The sequence below is a fragment of the Eptesicus fuscus genome, chromosome 3, assembly GCF_027574615.1.
Source record: "Eptesicus fuscus isolate TK198812 chromosome 3, DD_ASM_mEF_20220401, whole genome shotgun sequence".
NCBI classification, from domain to species: Eukaryota; Metazoa; Chordata; class Mammalia; order Chiroptera; family Vespertilionidae; genus Eptesicus; species Eptesicus fuscus.
Window position 1 is genome coordinate 56,863,395 of NC_072475.1, and position 26,781 is coordinate 56,890,175.

Sequence of the window (26,781 nt, forward strand, 5' to 3'; positions counted from 1 at the left end):
GGCTGGTGTGGCTCAGCAGTTGAGCGTCAACCCAGGAACCAAGAGGTCGCAGATTCAATTCCTGGTCAGGGCACATGCCCCGGGTTTGGGGCTCAATCCCCTATCCCCAGTGGGGAGTGTGCGGGAGTCAATTGATCAGTGATTCTCTCTCATCATTGATGTTTCTATTTCTCTCTCCCTTTCCCTTCCTCTCTCTCTAAAAATCAATAAAAACATTTTAAAAATAAAATGTGTTACCTAGTTCTGCATTCTGATATACTTTGTTCTTCTTAAGTCATCCAAATTCCCTTCAGATTTTGGGTTCATTTTCTCAACTGTAAAAGAAAGAGTGTGTAAGTAGGATTACAATGTACATGTCAGTATTCTGACTACTGTGCTTTAACCAAATAGGGGTTTCCTTTCCCCATATAAGAAGTCTGTCTTTCTGCTCTACCATCACTAGTGTGTGACTTCTATGTTGGTACATGTGATCGCGTAGTTACAAGATGGCTGATGAGTTGTGTGGTATGTCACATTCCAGGTGGAAAGTGGCTGCATAGCAAGGCTTTCCATAAACTCTCACTTCGTTTTTTTCATTGATCAGAACTGTGCCACATGGCTTCCTCTAATTATAAGGGATTCCAAAGAAGCTAGTGTTTTGTTAGGGTATACCATACCCCAAAAAGATGTGTTCTGTAAGCAAGAAATCTGAGAGAGAATGGCTCTGGCTGGTGTGGCTCACTCAGTTGGTTGGAGTGTCGTCTGGTGCACTGAAGGGTTTCTCTTTGATTCCCAGTCTGGGTACATACCCAGGCTTCGGCCCTCAGCGGGGGGTGGGGAGGCATGCAGGAGATGGCCAATTGATGTTTCTCTTTTACATCAATGTTTATCTCTTCCATCCTCTCTAAAATCAATATGTAAAAAATAAAAGAGAGGGAGAATGCTCAGTGAATAAATAGTATTGCTGCACAAAAGATTTGAATGGTTGCTGAAGTCTCAGCCTATTGAGCAATCCGTGAGTACATCCACTTGGGAAAAGAAGATAGTGATATTATAGTACTTGATGTGAATAATCAAGCTGCTTTGTATTTTTCAAGTTGGATTTGAGCAGCAAAACCATCTATTGGTTTATTCATAGGTAATATACATGGTCATATAAATCTCAATAATGACCTTCTACATGATCTTCTCCTCTCAGCAAAGTCTTCATTAGAATAGAGGTATTTGAATAAATAAACTCTTACAAAAGCTGTACTTGAATAAGTAAACTCTTAAAAAAAACTTCTTATAAGTTTTCAATGCAGCGTTTTTATTATATGTGATTTTATTTTTGCTAAAATGATTGTAAATCAGCTGTGTGTGAAAACAGTTACACATTAATTGAAGTTGTATTCATTTTATTTTTAACAGAATTTATAATATTAAATAAAGTTATGGTGAGTTTTTTTTTAAATGAAAAGGCATTATTTTCTAAAGTAACCTTATTTTTATGTAAAAGTAACACATTGTTAAAATAATTTAATACTTAAAGAAAAAGAATGAAGTAATCTAATTAACCAGAAATAATTATTATTTCCACCTGAGATATACATTCCTATGCATACAAAGTACTTGTATTTTAGGATTTAGGTAATAGATTTTGGAATTATTTGTGAACATAATTCAGTGTGAATAAGTATGAACTGAGATATTGCTTGACATAAAAATGTGGGAAATTTTGGATAAGTAACTCTATTTCAGCCTTCAAAAGGTAAATAAAGGTTATTGTTTAATGCTCATTATTCATAACTGAAAATTTTTAAAGTCATGTTTCTGGAAAAGTTTGGCATTAATAAATTCTTACTGATTTGGATTTATCTTGTAATAAGAAAAAAAGCTTTTGCTCTGAGCCTAGGATTTCCTTATTCCTCTTTAAGGCCATTTATTTATTTTGGGGTCTCACAATTGAAATATCAGAATAATAGCAGATGATTGATATGAAAATAGAATTTTTTTTACAATGACCACTTAAAATTCTGTGTAGGTTTGGTTCTTTTTGTACCTGAGCATTCACTTGCCTATCATTTTCAAGCTACAGATATATTCCACCTCTCTAGTTAAATTTAGCTGAGGAATTGTTAGGTACAGGTTATAATTGCTCTTTCTCTTTTCTTCACTTTCCCAGCCTCTGCAATACTTTGACAAGCTTCACTCCTCCTGCAAGCAGTGTTTTCAGTGTGTGTCTTTTATCGCTGTCAACAGGCTCTTTCCATGTTCTGCTGGCCTCCTACTCAGTGAATGCCACCACCGCCTCCACCCCCGCATTAGTGCAGGGATGGGAAAATAGAACGGGGCAGTCATTGCATTTTTAACCTCTATTGTATAGTATTGGCAGCCCTCGATAGACCTTTCTTTTATCCTTCTTAGATCTCTTGCCTACAATAAGAGTCAAGTTGCCCCCAAATGGTTCTTGGTGCCTTGATTACTAGCTCAAGGATTAAGAGCTAGGCACTTCTATAAGTTTGGGTAACAGAAAAAAGTGAAAAATACTGTTTTCCATTAAATGCCACTTTAACATTATTTATTGGACAAATAACATTATCAATATAACAACGGAATTCATTTAATTAAAAGGAAAAAATGCCCTTAAATTCTGCAATTCTAGTCAACAATTTTGTTTTTCTGTGTTTCTTTCCAGGCCTGCATATACAGTTTTTACTTTGCATATACAGTCTTTACTTTGTTATAATCAGAGTGGCTACTGGGAATTGAACCGTGACCTCCAGGTTCATAGGTCAACATTCAACCACTGAGCCATGCTGGCTGGGCAGGGTCTTGATTTTTTTAAAGACAAAAGTGATTTTGTTCTTTATATACTTTGAATGTTAACCTTTGTCATATTGGTTTTATATATTTTAATTCTGTTCTAGTTATATATTGACCAATAATTAACCTTCTTTGAGAGTTACACCAAATTTTAATCATAAATATTAATCTGTTTTATTCAACTATCTGTGTAACCTTGGCAAGTCACTTTACCTCTCTGGGCCTCACTTTCCTCATCTATCAGGTACTGGGTTGAACTTGAACTATTAGCTCCTTTCTAGCTCTGACAGCCAAGATTTTCTTAGCTGAAGATCATCAGATTTAAGTAACCCTTGTGGTTCCTTGCTATTTTAGATTAGAATCTTGCTCATGCGCCGAAACCGGTTTGGCTCAGTGGATAGAGCGTCAGCCTGCGGACTGAGAGGTCCCGGGTTCGATTCCGGTCAAGGGCATGTACCTTGGTTGCGGGCACATCCCCAGTGGGGGGTGTGCAGGAGGCAGCTGATCGATGTTTCTCTCTCATCGATGTTTCTAACTCTCTATCCCTCTCTCTTCCTCTCTGTAAAAAAATCAATAAAAAAATATATATATAAAAAAAAGAATCTTGCTCATGGAAACCTTTAACAACCTTCTAGTAAAGTTAAACTTCATCTTCTTCAGTTTTTCTTACCTATCCACATGGTTTGGTAAAAGTATACTTTTTGGTTTGCTGAAGTGAAATCCTGTGATTGTTGGTTTTTTCAAGTCATAAGGGAATGACTGTTCTCTCAACCTTGTCATTACATCTTGTATTATTTCAAGTGACCATTGGACTGGGTTCAGCCTTTTGAAAAAGCTTTACATATATGAATTTTCAGAAGTATATTGAGACAAAATTTAATAAAGTTTTAAAGTAGAAATACTAGTAAAATGTTTTTTTGTTGTCCGATATCCAGAGTACTTAGGGATTGTTAACCTAAGTTAGCAAAATGTGGCTATAAAGATGAGTTCAACTATCAATTTTATTTGGCCTGCCGTTTTACTAAATTCTTTTTTTTTTTCTTTTTAAGAAAAACTTATGATGTAGTCTTACTGGTGAAATATATATTGAACATCATTTCAAGGCTGCTATAAGCAGTCTGATCTAACGCTTGGAGTTCTATGAACAAGAAAAATAATCGGTTGGCAAATTAGCTATTGGAATGCTAACTACAATATGCAGGTTTGAGTGAGTTTTCATGACTTATAATTAACTCATGTGTCATCTTTAGAGAATAGTTTATAATATTTTTTTTTCAAAATGTGACAACCTTTTATGTTATTTTCTGAAAGGTTGGAAATCCATAATTTTTTTCATGCCTATATTTTGCTCTCATTCAGAGATTAGACTTTCAGTAACTTTATTCTTAAAGGGTGGAGGCCCCAAAAGTAAACAAACAAATTAAAAGCCTCTGAATATTTGATAAAGCCCTCAAAAAACTCATTTCATTCAGAGGCTTGTGGGCCTCCATTGAAATCAATTTATTGTTACTTTTCACATGTAAGAACTTCAATTAAGTGGAAGAAGGGCAAGCTGACCTGGCCATCTGAAATAGAGAGGAAACAGTAAAACAACTGTTATAACAAAAACCCCAGAAAACTGTATTAAGAACATCCAGTAAACCAGAAACTACTCCTATAGTCAGAGTCATTTCATATATAGAGCGCCTGGTTCTATTTCTTTCATGTATACTGAATTACATAACTGAATTGTTTTCTTTCCTTATATTGGTTGTAAAGGAGCTCAGAGCCAAATTTGTAGTCTGCCCCAAACAAGTATACAGGCCTTCTCTCACCTATTTAGGTATTAATTTCTCCCATGGTTTTAAGATATTTTTCTACCTTTATTTTCCCTATGCCCAACTTCCTATTTTATATTTTTAATATATATCTTACTGTGTTTTCAGCTTTTCTCAAGTTTTCCTAATGTCTAAGAGGAGTATAGTTCCATACCCAGGGGTTTGAGAGTAAAAGCAATATAGCCTGCCATAAATGCGAAACACGTTTGAAGTCTCCCCCTTTTTATGTTTAAGTGTAAAAATGGATTCTCCAAAAAAATTTTTTTCAGGGAAAAATCAATGAACATGCAATATATCCTATCTAATAAAAGAGCAATATGCAAATTGACCTTCACTCCAACACACAAGATGGCTGCCCCCATGTGGACACAAGATGGCCACCACAAGATGGCCAGCAGGGGAGGCAGTTGAGGGTGATCAGGCCTGCAGGGGAGGGCAGTTAGGGGTGACCAGGCCTTCAGGGGAGGGCAGTTAGATTTTAGGAGGTGTTAGATATGTATATTACCTTGATTTGGGTTATGTATACATGTCCAAATTCACCAAATTGTATACATTAAGCAAGTGCATTTATTGTGTATCCTATCTAATAAAAGAGTAATATGCAAATTGACCGTCACTCCAACATACAAGATGGCTACCCCCATGTGGTCAAAGATGGCTGCCCCCTTGTGGACACAAGATGGCCATCACAAGATGATGGCAGTTGAGGGGGGAACAGGCCTGCAGAGGAGGGAAGTTGGGGGGGGAACCAGGCCTGCAGGGGAGGACAATTGGGGGGGACCCAGGCCTGCAGGGGAGGACAATTGGGGGGGACCAGGCTGGCAAGGGAGGACAGTTAGGGGTTACCGGGCCAGCAGGGCAGGGCAGTTGGGGGTGACCAGGCCTGCAGGGGAGGGCAGTTAGGGGCAATCGGGCCAGCAGCAGAGCAGTTAGGCACCTATCAGGCTAGCAGGGGAGTGGTTAGGGGGTGATCAGGCTGGCAGGCAGAAGCGGTTAGGGGCAATCAGGCAGGCAGGTAAGTGAGCCTTTGGGAGCCAGCCGTCCCAGATTGTGAGAGGGATGTCCGACTGCCTTCAAGGGGTCCCAGATTGGAGAGGGTGCAGGCTGGGCTGAGGGACACCCCCCCCCCCCATGCATGAATTTTGTGCACTGGGCCTCTAGTATATATATATCCATCCATCCTTTGGCTTTATCTCCTAAAATATCCATTTCAATTTAAATAAAGTAAGTGTGGTTATGTAAAATATATTAAAAATTGTTTTCTTGGTTGGGGAGGTGTCAGGTGCTGCAACACCAAGAGGTATGGCCAGTTTTCTGTGTTTGGTAAAAAAGAAAAGAGAATTGCCCTCTGTCTATCCTTTAACCCCCCCCCCCCCCAAAAAAAAAGAAAGAAAGTAATCTTTTCCCTTGAATCCCATCCATGGTCCCACCCTTCTCTTCATTTTGGCCAGAAATACTTTCTGTTTCCCTATGTTTAAGCTTGTACTCTAAGAGAAAATATTTAAGAAAATTTCTTTTTAAAATTAGAATTAGTTTAGTTTCAGAATTTTATTTTTGCTGATGCCAAATAGTTAATGTCTTCTTAAGAATAATGATTTTATTAATTTTGAAGTTATAATTCATGCTTTTATAAGGAGTTCAAGCAGCATGGAAAAGTAAACAGTAATGTTTTAAAATGGCTCCAAATTCTACCAGTAGAACTAATTTTCATTAGTGCCAGATAAACATCATTCCAGAGAGCATTCACTTCACATATATATAAATATAAGGAAGAAAAAGTAGATGGGTGGAAGAATCAAGATCTATTGCTCATATTATACATGCTATTTTTCATTAAAATCATTGAGTTAATAAAAAATAAGTTATATAACTTTTTTTTTTTTTTACCATGAGATACATATTATATACTAAAAGGTCCCTAAAGTTTAACAAAGTGATTATGAAAAATTTAGGTTAGAATTATGTTTAGCTATATTTTAGTTTCAGGCAATATCTCTTAATTCTATTAAGGAAATTAGTATTGTCACTTCTTATATCTCTTCCTCAACTCCCCCTTTTTTTTTAATCTCCCCAACCTGAGCACATGTTTATTGATTTTTTAGAGAGAGAGAAGGGGAGAGAGAAACATCAGTGTAAGAGAGAAACATATATGCCCTCTCATTTATGCCCCAACAGGATCAAACCCTCAACCTAGGTATGTGCTCCAAGCAGGAATCAAACCTGCAACCTTTTTGGTGTACGGAACAATGCTCCAATCAACTGAACCACACCACCCAGGGGGCCCTGACTCCCACTTTTAAAAACATAGTATTTATTATTGTGACTTATAAGCACTTACACTACGTTCTAAAGCCATAATTACTGTGTTGGTAATTGTTAAGTTTTATTGATATATTTGAATGGATTCATTGCCTACTATGGGCCCTTTTATCATGACTTCTCCATTCCTGAATTCTTTATTTTGACTTATCTTTTGTTTAACTAAATTTCTGACAGCATGTATCTCTCAAGAAGGTCAGTCACATTGGCATTATGTGGCAAACCCTTTCATTATTTAGTGATGTTTACCTTTTGCCATTACATTAGAATGCTATCTTGGCTGGGTATAATATTCTTGAACATACTTTCTTTCCCTTCGACCTTTGTAGTGTTGCTTCATTGTCTTCTGACATTGGATGTTGCTGTGGAGAAGTCTGAAGCCAGGCTGATTTTCTTACCACTTTGTAGGTAACTTGCTTTTTTTTGTCTGGATCCATGAAATATTTTTGTAACCAGAAATTTCTCGGTTTTACACATTCACTATCACTTGTCGTTTTCTGGAACACAGTGTATTTTTTCAGTACAAATTGAGTTTTTTTTCATTTCTTGGATTATATCCTTGAATACATTTACTGTTCCATGTATTGGGTTCTGTACTTTAGGGATAATAATTATCACTGTGTTGGACTGTCTTTGTTTTCCATAATTACTATCTTCCTTCCAGTTGCTTTAATATTTGACTCCTCCCCCAAAAAATATGTATATATTTTTTACTTTCCCCTAGATGCAATGCATGCTTTATTTTTTTTTCTTGCATTATGTTTGTATGGTTGCCATTCCTTTTCATCTTCCTAAAGTGTAAGCATCCCTGTCCAATCATATTATTTGCTCTGATATAAATGTTACTGGATTCTCCCTTACTGCATTTTCACAGTGTTTAACATTTAATTGTTTTCCTCTGTGAGCTAGAGTTTAAGGATTGGAGTTTTCCTTTTTATATATTCTATACACTGAGGTTAGGGCTTGGAAGAATGCATAGATACTAAAACATAAAGCTTCAGTAATTAAAACAACGTATATATGTATTGATATATAAAAAGATATTCAGGATATTTTTTAGGGAAGAAAAGCAAGTAATAGAACAACAGTGTGTATAAAATGTTACTATTGTGTAAAAATTGGGGCAAATGTGAATAAATATACCTTTATACATTCACTTGCATAATTGCTATTATATAGCTAAAATATAAACCTGGAGTGAAAGAAGGAATTAATAATTGGTTATATGTGGGAAAGGGGAGGTAGTAAGATGGGAGTGGGAGGGAGACTTTTCTCTGTATATCTTTTAACACTTTTTAAATTTTGAACAATGTGTATGAATTACTTATTTAAAAATGTGAGCTCTTCCTTCTCTTCTGAGATTTAATTCCTCCATCCTGGATTCCTCAACCCTATAGAAAGTATTCCCATAGGGAACTGTGTACCAGTCCTGCAGTGTGGGGCCTGAAAAACTTGGTGTTGATGAGGTGGCACCTGCTTAGTCACTTTTCCTACATCCCCATCACTTTCCAGGCATGTTTGTCACACTCCAGTCAGAAATTAATATTTCTCTCCAAATGTGGTCCTGCTAGTGAAAATTCTCAGAATTTTATTGATTCACTTTTAGGGTTGCGGGTAGAGTAAGAAGTGTCCAATCTTTCCTTTCGTGGTTAGCACATTTAAAAATATACGGCATAAAGTTGTACCCCATTTCTTTTTGGTTGCTGCTGCTGATTTTTGTTGTTATTTAATTTTGTTACTTTTATTTCAGTGGGTCTGGTATTTGGATAGGGAGATTCTGATTTCACTTGCCATCATTTAGTTTAATTTCTGGCACCAACTTTGTGTCTCCTGCCTTGTTTTGGTTTGGTCTCCATTACCCATGTATTGCTTGATGGTTGGAGCTCCTTTGCTGGTTGTGGACACTTCCTACTCTTGCTCCCAACCTTGTTGCCTTTCCTGTACCTAATTTTCAACCTGGTCCTAGTCATATGTAGCCAATCTCCCAACCCCACTCTGCTGGCCCAGCTAAGGGCTGCATCGGGTAGGGAGGATTTTCAGTGCTGCCCCTTTGCTGGGCTCAGCTGCTTGGTGGTCACCCTGGTTCAGGAGAAATAAGAAATCAATTGCCAGATCCACTTTATACAGTTTTTGCTGCACACACACACACACACACGCCTGTATTTATTTTATCTGCTAATGTTTTGCTTCAAAAGTTCATTGCCCTTTCAACATAAATTCCCATAATTATTTCTCAAGTTATAATCTTGCATTGCCGAAGATTTACACTGTTGACAGAGATAGCTTTCTAAAACCAATAGGTAATCATGCCATTTCCTGTTTACAAATGTTTAGAAGCCTTGCACCATGTTGAGGGAAAAGTCCTAAAACTAAGAGCTATCCCAGAGCAAATCAGTTGTAACCTAATAGTATAAGTTCCTGAGGGCAGGGACACTGTCTCCTTCACTGTTGTATCCCCAAAATGAAGAACAATACCTGATATGGCTTGTAGTAGGTACTCCAAAAGTATTTTTTGAATTAAATATTTTTAAATCAAATTAATGAATAATAGAGGCCTACTAGTAAATCTTTTTTGAGTGAATTTTCATCTTGCTGATAAATTGCAGAATCCCCTTTTTGTTGTCTGTAAACCAGCGGTTGCCAACCGGTGTTCCGCGGACCACTGGTGGTCTGTGAGGTCCCAAAGGTTGGCGACCGCTGGTTTAAGGAAACCTTTGGAGCAGCGGTCGCCAACCAATCAATTTAAGTAATTAGCAACAACAAAAAACCTGCAACCTAGTTATGTGACCTGACTAGGAATTGTACCTGCAACCTTTTGGTATATGGGAGGACACTCCAACCAATGAAGCCACCCCAGCTAGGGCAAGAATGTGTTTTCAGATAAAAATTTTCTTAAAATTTAATTGAGAAAAATGAAATATAGAGAGTAAAAATGATATAAGTTAAACTGTATTTAAATACATACTTAAGGTTTAATGTCATTAAAATGTCCATGCTATCCAAAGCAATCTACATATTCAATGCAATCCCCATCAAAATACCAATTGGATTCTTCTCAGAATTAGAACAAAAAATCCTAAAAATTATATGGAACCACAAAGGATCCTGAATAGCTATAGCAATCTTGAGAAAGAACAAAGATGAATGTATCATGCTTCCTGATTTCAAGCTATATAACAAACCTTTGATTAAAACAATATGGTACTGGCACAAAACCAGATACATAGATCAATAGAACAAAATAGAGAGCCCAGAAATAAACTCTCACTTATATGGTCAATTAATTTATGACAAAGGAAGCAGTAATACACAATGGAGAAATGATAGTCTCTTCAATAAGTGGTGTTGGAAAAACTGGACAAATACATGCCAAAAAAATTTAAACTGGACAACTCATACCATATACAAAAAATAGACTCAAAATGGATTAAAGACTTAAATGTAAGACCTAAAACCATAAAATTCATTGAAGAAAATATAGATAGTAAACTTTTTTGACCTCAGTCTTTTAAAAAATATTTTTATTTATTTCAGAGAGGAAGGGAAAGAGAGATAGAAACATTAATGATGACAGAGAATCATTGATCAAGCCTGAAACCCAGGCATGTGCCCTCACCAGGAATTGAACCATGATTTCCTGGTTCATAGGTTGATACTCAGCCACTGAGTCACACCAGCGGGGTTTGACCTCAGTCTTAGTAGTATCTTTTTGGATATGTCTTCTCTGGCAAATAAAACAAGAGCAAAAATAAACAAATGGACTACATCAAACTAAAAAGCTTCTGCACAGTGAAGGAAACCATCAACACAACAAAAAGACAACTTACTGAATGGGAGATAGTCACAAATGATATATTCCACAACGGGTTAATATTCAAAATATATAAGGAACTCACACAACTCAACATCAAAAAACATTTACCACTAAAAATGAGGAGAGGACATGAACCGACATTTCTCCAAGGAAGACATGCAAATGGCCAACAGGCATGTGAAAAGATGCTCAGCATCACTAATCATCAGAGAGATGCAAATCAAAACTACAATGAAATACCATTTCATACCGCTCAGATGGTTGTTATCCAAAAGTCAACAAATAACAAGTGTTGTCTAGGATGTAGAGAAAAGAGAACCCTTCAGCACTGTTGGTGGTATTGTGAATTGGTGCAGGCACTATGGAAAACAGTATAGAAATTCCTTTAAAAATTAAAAATAAAACTACCATTTGACCCAGCAATTCCACTTCTGGCTATTTATTTTAAAACGCGCACACACACACCATTAACTCAGAAAGATACAGGGAGGGACAAAAGTAGGTTTACATTGTTTGTATGGAAAATAATGCAATAATTAATAAATAATACAAGAATGAATTCTGTATTTTGCATACTCAAAACTGTATGCTTACTTTTGTCCAACCCCGTATATGTACCCCTATTTTTGTTGTAGTATTTTTTATAATCGCCAAAATATGGAAGCAACGTTGGTGTCCCATCAATAGATGAATGGATAAAGAAGATGTGGTACTGACCAGTAAAAATAAAATCTTGCCATTTGCCTTTTTTTTTTTTTTTTTTGCTGTGCAGAAGCTAAAGGGTCTCTAAAATCCCAAACATTCAGTTATTACCAAGGCTTTGCCTCTATTATAAGAAACCTATGTCCATTGGCAGTCAGTCCCATTCCCTCCTAACCTCCCAGAACTGGTAATCTACTTTCAATGCCTATAGTTTGCCTATTCTGGACTTTAATATAAATTGAATCATGCAACATATGGTCTTTTGTCACTGGCTTCTTTCAGCATAATGTTTTCAATGTTCATCAATAGAGTAGTATATGTCAGTACTTCATTTCTTTTTACTTATGTATTACTTTTTATTTACTTTATTTCTAATGTTTTATTGTATAGATATACCACATTAATTTATTCATTCATTTGTTGGACATTTTGATTGTTTCCACTTTTGTGTGACTTATGTTTTCATTTCTCTTGGATATATATTTATACATCTACAAGTAGAATTGCTGGGTCATGTGGTAATTCTGTATTTAACACTTTGAGGCACTGCCAGACTGTTTTCCAGACTGGCTGCACTCTTTTATAACCCCATCAGCAGCGTATGAAGGTTCCAATATAAAAATGTCCTCAATATTTATATATGGTGTAAGGAAGTGTTCTAACTCCATTCTTTTGCATGTTATTATCTGTCTTTTTTATCATAGCCATCCTAGTGGATGTGAAAGATAGGTCATTATGGTTTTCATTTGCATTTCCCTGATGACTAATGGCCATGTACATTCTTTGGAGAAATCTCTATTCAAATCCTTTGCCCTCATTTTAAATTAGGTTATTTGTCTTTTTATCGTTAACTTGTAAGAATTCTTTATATATTTTGGATATAAGTTCTTCCTTTGCAGATATCTTCTCCTATCTGTAGGTTGTCTCTTCACTCTCATGATGTCCTTTAAAGCACTTGAGTTTAATTTTGATGAAGTCCAATTTATTTATATTTTCTTGTGCCTTTTATGTCTCTCATACCTAATAAACTATTGCTTAATCCAAGGGCACAAAGATTTACATCTGTCTTTTTTCCCAACAGTTTTATAGTTATAACTCTTCTATTTAGAATTTTGATCGATTTTGAGTTAATTTTTATATATGGTGTAAGGAGGTGATCTAACTCCATCCATTCTTTTGCATGGGGCTGTCCAATTGTCCCAGCATCATTTGTTGGTAAAAAAACATTTTTTCCCCCCCATTGAATTGTCTTAGCACTTACATTGAAAATCATGTAACCATAATTCTGGACTCCCAACTTTATTCCATTGACCTGTATGTCCATACATTAATATATTTCTTTCATTCATTTTACAAAGATTTATTAAGCATTTTTATTTGCTAAGCACTTCTTGACATGTCCATGTTACTTGTTTTGCTTTGGGGAACCAAACCATCCCTCTTGAAGCCCAAATCCTCTTTTTAAAAAATATATTTTTCTATTGATAGATTGACTTTAAGGAGAGAGAGGAAGTGAGAGAGGAAAACATCACTTCGTTGTTCCACTTATTTATGCATTCATTGCTTGCTTCTTTATGTGCCCTGATCGGTGATCAAACCCACAACCTTGGCTTATCAGGACAATGCTCTAAACAACTGAGCAGGGCAATGCAAATCCTCTTTCAGAAACTCATTCTAACAGTTTACAGCATCTCTTTTTCTTAAGGAGATACAAAGTGATTTCCTTTCATAGCCAAACCTATAGAGGCAATAAGTTATATTTCTATCTGATTTGTACATGGTCTTTTGGTAAATTATAGTTTGTCCAACTATATAAATGTCCAGAAGTCTGAGTGCATTTTAGAGGGTTTGGATATTGGTCTGAGATAGCCCAGTAAATGTGTTGAAGATGAGGTTAGTTTTAAAGTGGAAGAAGAATCTGGGACTATGGTGAGAGGTTCCTAGCAAGTGTGGAGTGGCCCACATGCAACTCAATAGATCTAAGAAGTTGGTAAGACTAGTTGCTGCAACAGTAAAGCCAGAGTAATAGTGGGGGGCTGTTGGATTGTATACCCATAATTCTGCTTTTAGATTTTATTTTAGTAGCAGTCCCTGGCCAGTGTAAAGTCACAAGAGAAAATGATGTTTGTAGATATGGCTTATTGCTGGGTTTAAGATGACCTAAAGGAGGCAAGAATTTTATACAATGGTGGTAGCTGGTCTCTAGACAGAGATTGTGGTTATAGAGATTGAAGGGAGAGGCCAAAGAAATGCAAAATTAGCAGAACTTGAGGCGTACATAAAATAATTAAATCTGATTCCAGTGTTCTAACTTGAGGACATTGGGAGGATAATTGTACCCATGCTTACTGTAATAAACAAGGTGAGAAGAAATGGTTTGTAAAGATAATAAACTTTGATTTTGCTATGCTTGTTGGCAAAATCTTCAAGTGAATTATAAAAGATACCAACATAACCATTAGATAGTATAACAAATCTAATAGTTAGGAGCTTCCAAGATTCATGAGATACAAATACATATTGGGGTCTATTTACCACTAAAATTCATATTCACTGCAGGAATAGGGCTATTAGTGGGAAATATACCCCAAATATGCAGGTTGATTTTCCTTCTATAAGTGCCTATTCATTTTTAAAACCCATGTTATTAATGAACTTTCAGTGTCTGTTTTTAAAGGTTAAGCAATGGTTTTATTTTATGTACCTATATGGTAAGTGTCAAAAATATTTCACTTGGTCAGGCTTAAGAAGGATACCTAGATTCCATGGTTTGCTATTGTAATTACGGTAACCATATTGTTGTTTCCAGGGAGGAAAAAGTTTTTAATATTTACTACATTGAAAAACAGTCTATATAGCAATAAAGATAAGTTTCAGTTTGAAGATGGTTTTGTGTCCAAACATTAAAATTATAATGTTTTAGAGAATTTATTTAGAAAATTTATTTCATGTTGAAACTTAGTAAATAAACCTAATGTATTTATCCATTCTAAAATTTCTTTCAGGAATTGTTCCATCCTCTGTTGTCCTGACTTCTTTCCAAGTGATGTCAAGAGTTTTTCTAATATGGGCAGTAACACACAGTGTCAAAGAGGTAAGTGTTCATATAGACTGAAATAAAATAATATCAGCACTAACAAATGCCAGTCAGTTTTTCTTTCTCACATATATGTTATATCTGAAGATGGAATCCTATTTCACATCAGTATAGCCCAGATAAAATTTATATTCACTGTAGGAATAGTGTTATTAGTGAGAAATGTACCCCAAATATGCAATGTTGTTAAAGAAAAGACTGATTAAATGATAAAGTCCTGCAGTCTTTGATCCCATGGAGATTTGGAGGTGTACATGTAGTCTGCAGATCAGTTATATTCTTCTGGTATCTTGCTTGTATCGAGCACACTGAAATCTAGACAACTGCATCCTTATAGTAGGACTGTTGTGGGAGTAGAGGATGTTAATTCATTCCCAGAACAGTCCAATCTTTTCTTTTTTTTAAATAATTTTTTATTTTTCAATTAATATATTAGTTTCAGGTGTACAGCATAGTGGTCACCCCGATAAATCAAGTACCCATCTGACACCATACATAGTTATTACAATATTATTTACTATTTCATATGCTGTTCTTTATTTTACATCTCTGTGACTATTCTGTAACTACCAGTTTGTACTTTATCCCTTCATCTTTTTCACCCATCTCTCCAAAACCCTCCCCTCTGGCAACCTTCAAAATGTTCTCTGTACAGAACAGTCTGATCTTTATAGGACCAGGAGAAACAAGCTTGTTTCCAGCCAGGCTACCAGGATTAATGAAATACACAAATGTGCTGAGTCTAGTGGACCTGGGAGGTGAATGCTCTTTGCTGGGGGCCTGGGTTGGAGGTACCCAGGCAGGCCCAGGCCCAGGCTCAGGGATAGTCCTTGTAAGAACTGGGGGAAGAAAACCCTCATTACCATAAGTGTGAATTCACAAGTAAGTTTTCATTTTCTGGTATTGGGGAAGGAGGTTGTTTTCCTCTATGTTTTTTGCTTTTTAAAAGTCATTTATTTCTTGGTAATGTCACCTTGAGGTAAAGTACCTGTAGCTACCATGAGGATTCATGTTTTAGTTTTTCAGTCTCCAAAACCTATCACCAACATTATTGGACTCTTTGGGGGCTCATGAAATGCACTCTTATCCATTAGCATTATTTCAATGTTTTCTTTGCCCTCTATTCTTCCAAAATTTCTGTCAAAACATTTTGTTTGGGGGGATTTATTTTGACAGTTTCATTTGTATTTCAACTGAATTTTAAAAAATTTTTATTGGCATATGGTATAGATAAATAACAGAAAAATGCACATAGCTAATGAGTTTTTAACCAGAGTTGATTAAGCTGTTATTATTTTTGTAAAATTCATATGGAATTTGTAGATGCCCAAGCTTTTATTTTTAAGTTCTCTCATTCTTTGAAGATGTCTAAACTTTCTATGCAGGGAGAAAGTTTATTCTTTTTTTTTTTTTTTTTTTTTTAAGAAGTACAACAGTTTATTCCTGTAAGACTCAGTTCTTTTTTTTTCTTTTTAATCTTTATTGTTGGAAGTATTCCATAGGTCCTCCTTTTTCCCCCATTAACCTCTTCCAGCCTGCTCCCATCCTCCCCCGACCAAGCCCTCACCACCCCATTGTCAGTGTCCACGGGTTATGCATATATGCATACAAGTTCATTGATTAATCTCTTCCCATCCACTCTCCCCTGCCTTCCCTCTGAGGCTCAACAGTCTGTTCATGCTTCTTAGACTCTGATTCTGTTTTTGATCATCAGTTTATTTGGTTCATTAGATTCCACATATGAGTGAGATCATGCGATACTTATCTTTCTCTGAATGGCTTATTTCGCTCAGCATAATACTCGCCAGGTCCATCCATGCTGTTGCAAATGGTAGGCATGCTTTCTTTTTTATTGCTGTGTAGTATTCCATTGTGTAGATGTACCATAATTTTCTTATCCACTCATCTGCTAATGGACACTTAGGCTGTTTCCAACTCTTAGCTATTATAAATTGCGCTGCTATGAACATAGGGGTGCATATATTCTTTCTAATGAGTGTTTCTTCTTCTTGAATGGTCACATATCTTTTACAAAAAAACGGTTAAAAAACAACAACAGGCAAATAAATCGAATGTAGCATATTGTCCTTTGTTCTCACTTCTGTTTATGGAGTAAGGGAAAGTTACTTTACTTGTACCATGTAACCTCTTCATTCATTATAATACTCGTTTTATAAATCATCAATTTTAACCTATATTTCTTGCTCTCTTACTTTTGTGTATACACTATTTTCTGTTCATTTTAAAAACAATTCATAGTTTTAACTTCCCAATAGTCTCAAGTGGCCTATTTCTTTCTGATAGTAACTCATTTGCATTCTTAAATAGGTAATTATGTACTTTCAATAATTACATGTTAGGTATGTGAAGACAGAGTACTGTCAACTATGGAGTGATTAATCATTTTGCCAATACAGTCAAATATTAATTGTGCAGGTGCTTATGCTCCAGCTGATGGATTATTCATGGCCTCTGCTTCTCCTCTCAGGGGACACTTCTCTGCTTCTTTGCCCTTCTGGCAAACAGGCTAGCAAGTAAATAAATGCTTACAAATCAAGTCAGGCAATTCTGTTAGCCATATTACTGTTAGCCAGGATTTCCTAAGCAGATCATTAAGACTGCTTGACTGAAAAAGCTATTAAGTATCTTAGGATTACAGGTACATGGAGCTGGCCATTGTCCTCAGTAACTGCGCTGCCTGACAGATGGGTAACCTTGACATTTAGCAGATGGTGTCATATTTGAGCTTTGCAGTAGTTTGAGTTATATATTTGTTACATTTGCATATTAAAAATTATTTTTCTGTAACCAAATTTAATCAATTTCTGTAATTAACATTTTTTTTTAAGACGGGTACAGTAAATTTTATTGTCTTTCTGCCACCTCTGGTGACACTTTTACATATGCCCTACTGATCAGCTGACTTCATTCTTAGGTAAGGGGGATACACAGTTTCTGCTATTCCAGAATCACAGTTTCTCCTCATTTCCCTTTTCTTTGAACAGAAATTCATCATTTTTTTTAATCATCACTCGAGGGTATTTTTCCATTGATTTTTAGAGAGAGGGAAAGACAGAGAGAAATATTGATGTGAGAGAAACATCGATAATTGCCTCCTGCACAAGCCCCAACCAGGGCCCCCGCTGGGGAGGAGCCTGTAACCAAGGTACATGCCCTTTACAGGAATTAAACCCAGGACTCTGGTCCCCAGACCGACACTCTATCCACTGAGCCAAACTGGCTAGGGCTTTTTTTTTTTTTTTTTTTTTTTTTAATATATTTTTATTGGTTTCAGAGAAGAAGGGAGAGAGAGATAGAAACATCAGTGATGAGAGAGAATCATTGATTGGCTACCTCCTGCAGCCCCCTACTGAGGGTCGAGCCCGCAACATGGGCATGTGTCCTTGACTAGAATCAAACCCGGGACCCTTCGGTCTGCAGGCCGACGCTCTACCCACTGAGCCAGACCACCCTGGGCCATCATTTTTTTTATAGCACCTTACCCCAAGTCATTGATAGTAACTTGAAAGCCTGTTTCTGTGGCATTTCAGAGACTATCATCTGTCGCCTTTCCTCAGCCCCTTCTCTTACCCAATTGCTATTTTCCTGCCTTGGAGTTTTATATTAACTATAATTCAGTGTGTTCTATACAACATTACAGATGACTTCCCTACCAAATTTCATTGTTTCCTGAAACATCATTAAAATATCTTTATTTTTCTTATATTCAGCTATGTGTACTTTAATGGTGGGAACCACATAACTAATGCATAAGGAAATTGATCTCATAAATAGCTGCTTGGTAAAATATAGCTCACTTTCTCATAGTAATGTTCAGATTCTTTTCACACTATTCTACTTTCATTCTCGTTTCTTCTTACATCGCAGTGCCCTCTGCAGTGGATGAGATCGCTTTGTGTTCACAGCATTCCATGTGGGACTTGGACTCTTGCTCCACCCCCTCTGACCAGCTCACATTTTCCATGCTCATCCCCTTGTTTTTGTGTAATTGTACACGATGTGCTAAAGTATAGCCTATATACCTTTGAGAACTCAGTACTACTTTTATCATATTTGAGGTATATTTTCTTTTAATAGGCCCTCCTGACTTGTCATTTTAATTCTCTCCCCCATGGTAATGCTAGTCCCATAAATGTCACCATGTACACTGTAGAACTAAAAGGTGATGATTTTCTTCTATGACATGTTAGGACCTACCCATCAGCTAGTGTGACACCTTGATTGGCAGGATATTAAAAGGAAAAAATGTGGTCTCTATGTTCAAAACCTTTTTCTTGACCTAACATAACATAACCTTCCCACTTTTTTCCTTTTGAAGAAAAAAAAAGTAAAGCATAAAAGCTTCTGACAAAAACAAGCTTCTGGTGCAGTGGGGCCCAGGAGATACAGGAGGGAATAAGCAATTGTGGCTGACCTCTTTCCTTTCCACTGTTCCCACCTGTCTCCCAGACCTGAACTGATTGCTCACCCCGTGGCCGAGCTGCCCCTACGGCTACAGTGGGCCTTCCTGGGTGTTCATTCCTCTCATCTTCTGCTGGAGTCTGTTCTTTCTCTTCAGTTGAAGTAAAACAAGATTGAGATTTTTCAGAGTGAACTGCAATAGAAATGCTAATCCTCAAAAACAGACAAGTTCACAGGATACTTGTTCTTCCTTGTCTGAAAGTAGCTAAGCCAAGCCCCAGATTCCTGACACACAAGTAGGCCACTGCCCAGCCATCCACATTGTCTCCTGAGTTCTAGTGTAAGATCAGAAGTCCCCGGTCACCTCCATGAGCAGAGTTGAGAAAGAAGTTGCTAGACTCACTGTGGCTTTAGCCCAAGTGCATCCGTACTTTACTAAGGTAATTTACATGAAGTAGAACTATATCCTGGAATGCTGAGCCTTCTCTCCTTTCTTTCTCACCCTTAAGGAAATGGATGTTTTCCCACATTCCTCTGGAATGTTCTGTGAGTGCTCCTGATTTCACCAGTCAGCTGTTTCCTACCTCTTTTTGACATGCTACTGGGCTTTGTGACACTTAATCTGTCATTCTTGCCAACTTCTCAGCAAGATGCTTACAAAAAGATTATAATCAGTGTTTAAGAATGTTAGTAACCTCCAGTTTTTTATCATTATACTGGTTTTTTGTTTGATGCATTATAGTTTACAGAGGGCTCTATTAAAATATATCATGATCATTCACTCTTGACAACTGTCCCTAGAGATGGGTTGTAGCTTCCTCCATTTAGAGTTTGGAAGCCAGAGCAGCCAAGTGACTGTCACACACCCAGTAAATGGCAGAGTTGACTTCCCACTGCATCAGAGTATCCTTCTGACCCTTTATCAATGTGCTGTAACACATCCTTATTTTCACCTGCTCTCCATGCCTTGTCCTGTATGGAGTTGAACACCCCTATCTCTGATCCAGAGCACGTGTCCTCATCAACAGTTCTGTCATACCCCAGGCATACTGAGATATGACTCTCCAGTCAAACCTTTTGTCCTTGAAATGCACACACCAGCTGGCCCTGTGTGCTTGTCTGCAATATTTTGCCTATTTGCTTCTCTGGGTTTTTGTTGTTGTTGTTGTTTAGTGCTCAAGTGGCTCTGTGATGAATTCCTGCAATTAATTGGCCTCTTTCCATGAAAGTTTCAAGACATTTTTATATTGGGGTTTATGGACAATTTAGAACAGAATTACCCAAGCAAGGTTATTAAAAATGCACATTCCAGGTCCCGTCAAACACTTGGGAGTGGAGCCAGAGAATCATCACTGTTATTAAGCTCCTTGGATAATTTTATGAATTCTAAGGTTTGAGAAACACTCTACGACCGTGGTCGGCAAACTGCGGCTCGCGAGCCACATGCGGCTCTTTGGCCCCTTGAGTGTGGCTCTTCCACAAAATACCACAGCCTGGGCGAGTCTATTTTGAAGAAGTGGCGTTAGAAGAAGTTTAGTTTAAAAAATTGGGCTCTCGAAAGAAATTTCAATCGTTGTACTATTGATATTTGGCTCTGTTGACTAATGAGTTTGCCGACCACTGCTGTAATATACTCTATGTTGTGCTGTAACTTTTATTTGACCCTTCTCTTTTCTTGATTTTTCTTCACATTTCTATTTAATTTATGTGAATCCTAAGCAATTCTTACCATCTGTTTCCAAGTTTAAGAGCCATAGTTTCATTCCTGAAGCACAAAACCCTTAAAGTTTCAAGAGAGGCAGAAGGAATCTAGCTGCTTCACTTAGGCGGGTGGGTTGCTGGAAGAACACTGTCCTGTGCATGTGCCTCACATTGCCTGGCCAAAGCCACCAGGCAGAGTGTTAGGTCATTTCCACCTGAGCAGATACTGTGCAGACATCTCTCTTCCTGGAACTTATCAAGAAATGTTACCCTCCTTGTACAGTTTTATTATGTTCTATGTAATTCAAACTCAGTATTCTAGAACATGGAGGCTTAGTGTCCATAACTTATGTGAGGCGTCAATAAGTGTTTTTGACACTATCCTGTGGCTTAGGACATAGCAGTTTTGTTTTCTCAGTCTTGTTTTTCTCATCTGTAAAACGGTAATGCTAATATCTGTCCTGCTATGTCAGAGTTTTTGTGAAGATTAAATGAGATAAATATATTTAAAACAAGGCAGCAGTATTTAACAACCAAGGTCTCTAGCATGTAATTTTTGCTGAGCAGCTTCTGAAATCCCTGATAAAGCAATTTCACTTTGGAAGGAATGCTACTTCCTTCATAGATGGAAGGCAGTTTTTTCTTCTTCCTTTCCTCTTCTTTTTCACTCTTACTAAAATACTGAGAAAGGTAATAAATTCCTAACGCCCACGCTGCTGGTCCTGTTTTAGTTGCATTCAGGTCGTTCTGGGTCCTCCAACTGGGATCACAGTGTGCTCGTGATTTTCCACCTCCTAAGGTTGCTTTTCTTGTTGGCATTTCCTGTGGTTGCATTCGCTTCTGTCCCTAGCAAGTAGGTATCCATGAGCATGGCATCTCACTGAGGCAGGAAGGGTATCTTCTTGTCCTCACCCATCAGGTGAGGAGCTGAAGTGCTGTGTCTGGGCACATCATCCCTCCTCAGGCATCATGCTTGGACCACTGCCCTTTCCACGGTGACATTCCACCTCAGTTAGCAAAGGCCATTGGGAAACATTCAGTATTTTTTGGCCCCATTGAATGCTGGATGTCTAAAATTCTCCACCCTATTCCATCTTACTTTCTATTTTAAATATTTCTGTAGGTGGCTCTGTATCATCGTCACTTTTAAAACCAGCCTCTCTCCTAAAGGTAGAAAACCTCATTATTTGATTGTTAATCAGGCACTGTCAAACTTTAGACAACTCCTAGACAAACGTCGCAGTACTTCAATGTCACTTTCCACATCTGTTAATAATGGACACTTAAAGATAGTTACTTTCCTCATAGCTGGATGGTTTATTTTGCCATTGCCTATCTTTAGCATAGTGATTTGCCAAAATCAGATTATCTACTTTTCTCTTCCTGTTTTTCTGTCAACCCCTCTCCAACATTTTCTTGAGCTGTGTGTGTTTTATTTCAAAATATTGAAAAATATTTAGATCCTGTTGAGTCACTATAGGTTCTCTTCTGACATGCCATGTTGCATCTTGCTCCCATTGTCTTAGTTGTTTTGTAGCCCTTGAAAAACTCCACTGGAACTCAGTTGTTTAAAATATATTTTACTCTGATGGTACTGTTCTATGAAAATTGTCAGTTCAAAAACAAAAACAATAAACATCTTAAACTATGCAAGCCACTTCCTACAGAACATATCCCCCCTTGTCAGTTAATACAGGGTGGGACAAAGGTAGGTTTACAGTTGTGAGTATGTGAAACAGTTTATTCTTGTATTATTACTTATTATTGTATTATTTTTCATACAAACAACTTTTAAACCTACTTTTGCCCACCCTGTCCTTGACTAGGTTCCAAGGTGAACAAAATCAGGAAATTGGTTTCATTTGCCTTTTTATTTTCTTTCCATTTTTTATTAAGGTATTATATGTGTACATATCTTACCATTGCCCCCCCACTCCCATACATGCCCTCCCCTCCCAGTGTTTTGCGTCCATTGGTTATGCTTATATGCATGCATACAAGTCCTTCAGTTGATCTCTTATAGTCCCCCCTTCTCCCTAACCTTCCCACTGTAATTTGACAGTCTGTTTGATGCTTTACTGTCTCTGTATCTATCTTTTTGTTCATCAGTTTATAATGTTCTTTATTATCCATAAATGAGTGAGATCATGTGGTATTTTTCTTTCATTGACTGGCTTATTTCACTTAGCATAATGTTTTCCAGTTCCATCCAGGTTGCTGCAAATGGTAAGAATTCCTTCTTTTTTATGGCAGCATAGTATTCCATTGTGTAGATGTACCATAGTTTTCTGATCCAGTCATCTGCTGATGGGTACCTAGGCTGTTTCCAAATCTTAGCTATTGTAAATTGTGCTGCTATGAACATAGGGGTGCATATATCCTTTCTGATTGGTGTTTCCAGTTTCTTAGAATATATTCCTAGGAGTGGGATTACTGGGTCAAATGGGAGTTCCATTTTTAGTTTTTTGAGGAAACTCCATACTGTTCTCCACAGTGGCTGCACCAGTCTGCATTCCCACCAGCAGTGCACGAGGGTTCCTTTTTCTCTGCTTCCTCGCCAGCACTTGTCGTTTGTTGATTTGTTGATGATAGCCATTCTGACAGGTGTGAGATGGTACTGCATTGTCGTTTTGATTTGCATCTCTCGGATAATTAGTGACTTTGAGCATGTTTTCATGTGTCTCTTGGCCTTCCTTCTGTCTTCTTTCAGAAAGGTTCTATTTAGGTCCGTTGCCCATTTTTTTATTGGATCATTTATCTTCCTTTTATTAAATTGTATAAGTTGCCTGTAGATGTTGGAGATTAAACCTTTATCAGTGATAATATTTGCAAATATGTTCTCCCATACAGTGGGGTTTCTTGTTTTGTTGATTTCTTTTGCTGTGAAAAAGCTTTTTATTTTGATGTAGTCCCGTTTGTTAATTTTCTCTTTAGCTTCCATTGCCCTAGGGGCAGTATCGGTGAAGAAGTTCTTTTGGCATATGTCTGAGATTTTGCTGCCTGTGGATTCCTCTAGTATTTTTATGGTTTCTGGTCTTATGTTTAAGTCCTGTATCCATTTTGAGTTTATTTTTGTGTATGGTGTAAGTTGGTGATCTAGTTTCATTTTTTTGCATGTATCTGTCCAATTTTCCCAACACCATTTATTGAAGAAACTGTCTTGGCGCCATTGTATGTTCATGTCTCCTTTGTCAAATATTAATTGAGCATAGTGGTTTGGGTCGATATCATTTGTCTTTAATGTTAATCTTTATCTCCTCTGGGCTCTGCTCCTGGTGGTGACCCTGCCCCACAAATATCCTCACTGAAGCTTCTTAGGGCCTTTTCTTTTGCTCTCTCTCCCCAAGGGCTAAATCTGACATCCACCATTTCTGTTGTCAATCCTGTTATGAGAGAGCAGTTATACCCAGCAAACTCCCAGGACACTGCACAATTATCTTCACTTGGGGGAATCTCCCTCGGGAGGGGGCCAGGGCCAGACAGACCTGCCCCAGGCTACCCCGTTCTAGGCTGTCCTGGCAGATGCCATCCATTCAGGCTTGAGCACTATTGGCTTCTTCTGTTTCCTTTGCTCCAGAACTTCCAGATCTTAGGTCTTCCAGTGCATTTTACGGCCCAGATTGTCTATTTAAATATTATTACCCCCCCCCCCCCATTTAATCGATGTTCTAGATGCATCAATGGAGTCTCCTATATTACTCCTATTTTTCATAATGAAATTTCTAACAGAAGTTTCTTGTTGGAACACATCCTCTTCAAGTATAAGACATGCCTATACTATTAGGTAGTATCTTTTAAAAAATATATTTTTGGTGTCAGAGAGGAAGGACAGAGAGAGAGAGAGAGAGAGACAGACAGACAGACAGACAGACAGACAGACAGACATCAGTGATGAGAGAGAACCATTGATTGGCTGCCTCCTGCAGGCTCCACACTGGGGATCGAGCCCGCAACCTAGGCATGTGCCCCAACCGGGAATCAAACCACAACCTCCTGGTTCCTAGGTCGAAGCTCAACCACTGAGCACACCGGCTGGGCTATTAGGTAGTATCTTTAGATATTGCTGCTACTTACAACTAATAGGAAGCCTGTTCAGAGCCAGGTCTGGTTGATTGCAGTCCTGGGTTTAACAAAGATGCTTGACTTCTGACACTAGAAAACTGTCATGGAAAAGGAATGAGAATGAAGGAAGAAAAAAAAAAATAGTTTCCCAGATAAGTACATGAGATTTACAGGCTGGGAGCCTAAGTGGTTTCAGCTTCGACTGTATGTCATCAGCTTGAATTGAAGAATCACACGGGGAAACAAAGCTCTGTGCCAGAACTGTGCTGTCAAATTTCATTGTCAGCGGTGAGTTTCCAGTAAGTGAGTTCTGGCATTCAAATCAATTTTCACCGATGGTTTGAAGGTGAAATGAATTAAGATGCTTATTTAGACTATTTATTCAAACCAATAATAATAATAACTTTTTGGTACTATGTAGCGATGAAACATGTTGCTTACCAAGTCTTTCTACTAATAGATTAAGTGTCTTGACTCCAGGCGCTGTCCAGTAGAACTTTCCACAGTGGTGGAAACATTCCATATCTGTGCTGTCCATTTAGTACCTACTTACTCTATGAATCCCTGAAATGAGGTTAGTATGACTGAGGAACTGAATTTTAATTTCATTTTATTTTACTTAGCCACATGTGATTGGAGGTTACCATATTGGACAGTACAGCTGTAGATGTTCAGTGTTCAGTGTAATATTTACCATTCTCTTGATTTCAGTCAATCAGGTTTTTATGTGTTTTAGCTCATATATACTTGACTATGATTTTTTTTAAGAAACCAAAACGTCAAAGCAAATTAATATGGTATACTTGGTATGCATTGTTCTTTAAATCCAGGGATGTTTTTAGTGCCCTAAGTTAAGTTGTTACAAAAATCCTAATTGCAGGTGTGGGAATCTGTGGATGGTGGTCTCATCTGCAGTGGTAGCAGCTGACTGGTGAGGCCTGCAGCTTGGCTTCCTCAGTGGATTCACCATGATGGCATGTCCCCAGGTTTACCTTGTTGAAAACTATTTCACAGGCTTTTTCTCTCTTATTTGAGTTAAAAGGTACCATAGAAGAATAGTCAACATTATTATCCTAATGCGCTCAGAGATTCTCATTTCACACTGTAAAAGTGAGATGATTGGCATGCATCATGAGCATTGCTAAAATATGTCAGCAAAGTCAAGGAAAGTTAAAACTTATTACCTATAAACTGCTTTTAAACAGGTCTGCCCACGGTACAATGAGTGGCATTTTTAAAGCATTGATTAATATTCACTTGAAAATTTAATAAATGGCAATAGGAATTATCTCTTAAATCACTTGTTCCTTTGACAACTTGGTTCTTTATATACTGTAGCTTTTTCATTATAACTTTATTTTCAAGCATGAATATGAAGTTTCAATAGTTTAATTAAAAATACTTAATCTGGCAAGAATACCAGTATGTTCACCTTCCTGACAGTGGTTTGCACAGGGAATGCTGCAGGTAACTGGTCTCCCTGGGAATCTTGAGAAATCATCACCTTCCCCCTGCTCCTATGATATATATATATATTTCAGTTTCTTCCAAGAAGAGGGCTCAATAACTTTTTTTACTTACTCATGTCAAGATGCCCTATGTAGTTAGGAAGCTCTCATTACAAGTTGTGATGCATCATGGATAAAATAAAGCATATTACTAAGTTCTCTGCATTTTCCAGAGAGAGGACCCTTTCAAGTCTGAAGTGAAACCCTGGTGCACTTTGGAAACTTGTAAGACACGGCTTGATATACATGTGTGGATGCATGCTGAGAGTAAGCTTTGCATTTTAGAGGGGGGGACACTAATTATTAAGCTTGATGCATTAAAGACTTTTGTCTTCTTCAGATTGCTACATATATGTTTGTTTTTAATGGGTGAGTTTTGGCATTTTCTCCCTTTTACATTACTTTTCCCTGGCAAGAAAATTACCATAATAACCAAAAACTTGAAAATCGTGCATCTCTTTTGCCTTCAGCATTGGTGCTGTCTTGTTAAATCAGGTTTAAGAAATCTTTTGTTGAGGTCATTGCCTCAAAGAAAAGTATGTTCAAAGTCTCAAA

General features: G+C 37.4%; 1 protein-coding gene across 3 annotated transcripts in view; it reads left to right on the forward strand.

The window, feature by feature from the left end:
- Positions 1 to 26,781, forward strand: part of HACD2 (3-hydroxyacyl-CoA dehydratase 2) — an 85,768-nt gene that overhangs the window by 37,299 nt on the left and 21,688 nt on the right. For all 3 annotated transcript variants that reach the window (XR_008555570.1, XM_008155518.3, XM_054713914.1), the window contains exon 4: positions 14,442 to 14,530. Coding sequence is in view for 2 of the 3 variants with exons in the window: in XM_008155518.3 (XP_008153740.1) it covers positions 14,442 to 14,530 (89 nt within the window). In the remaining variant the exon portion in view is untranslated. The remainder of the gene's footprint in view (positions 1 to 14,441; positions 14,531 to 26,781) is intronic.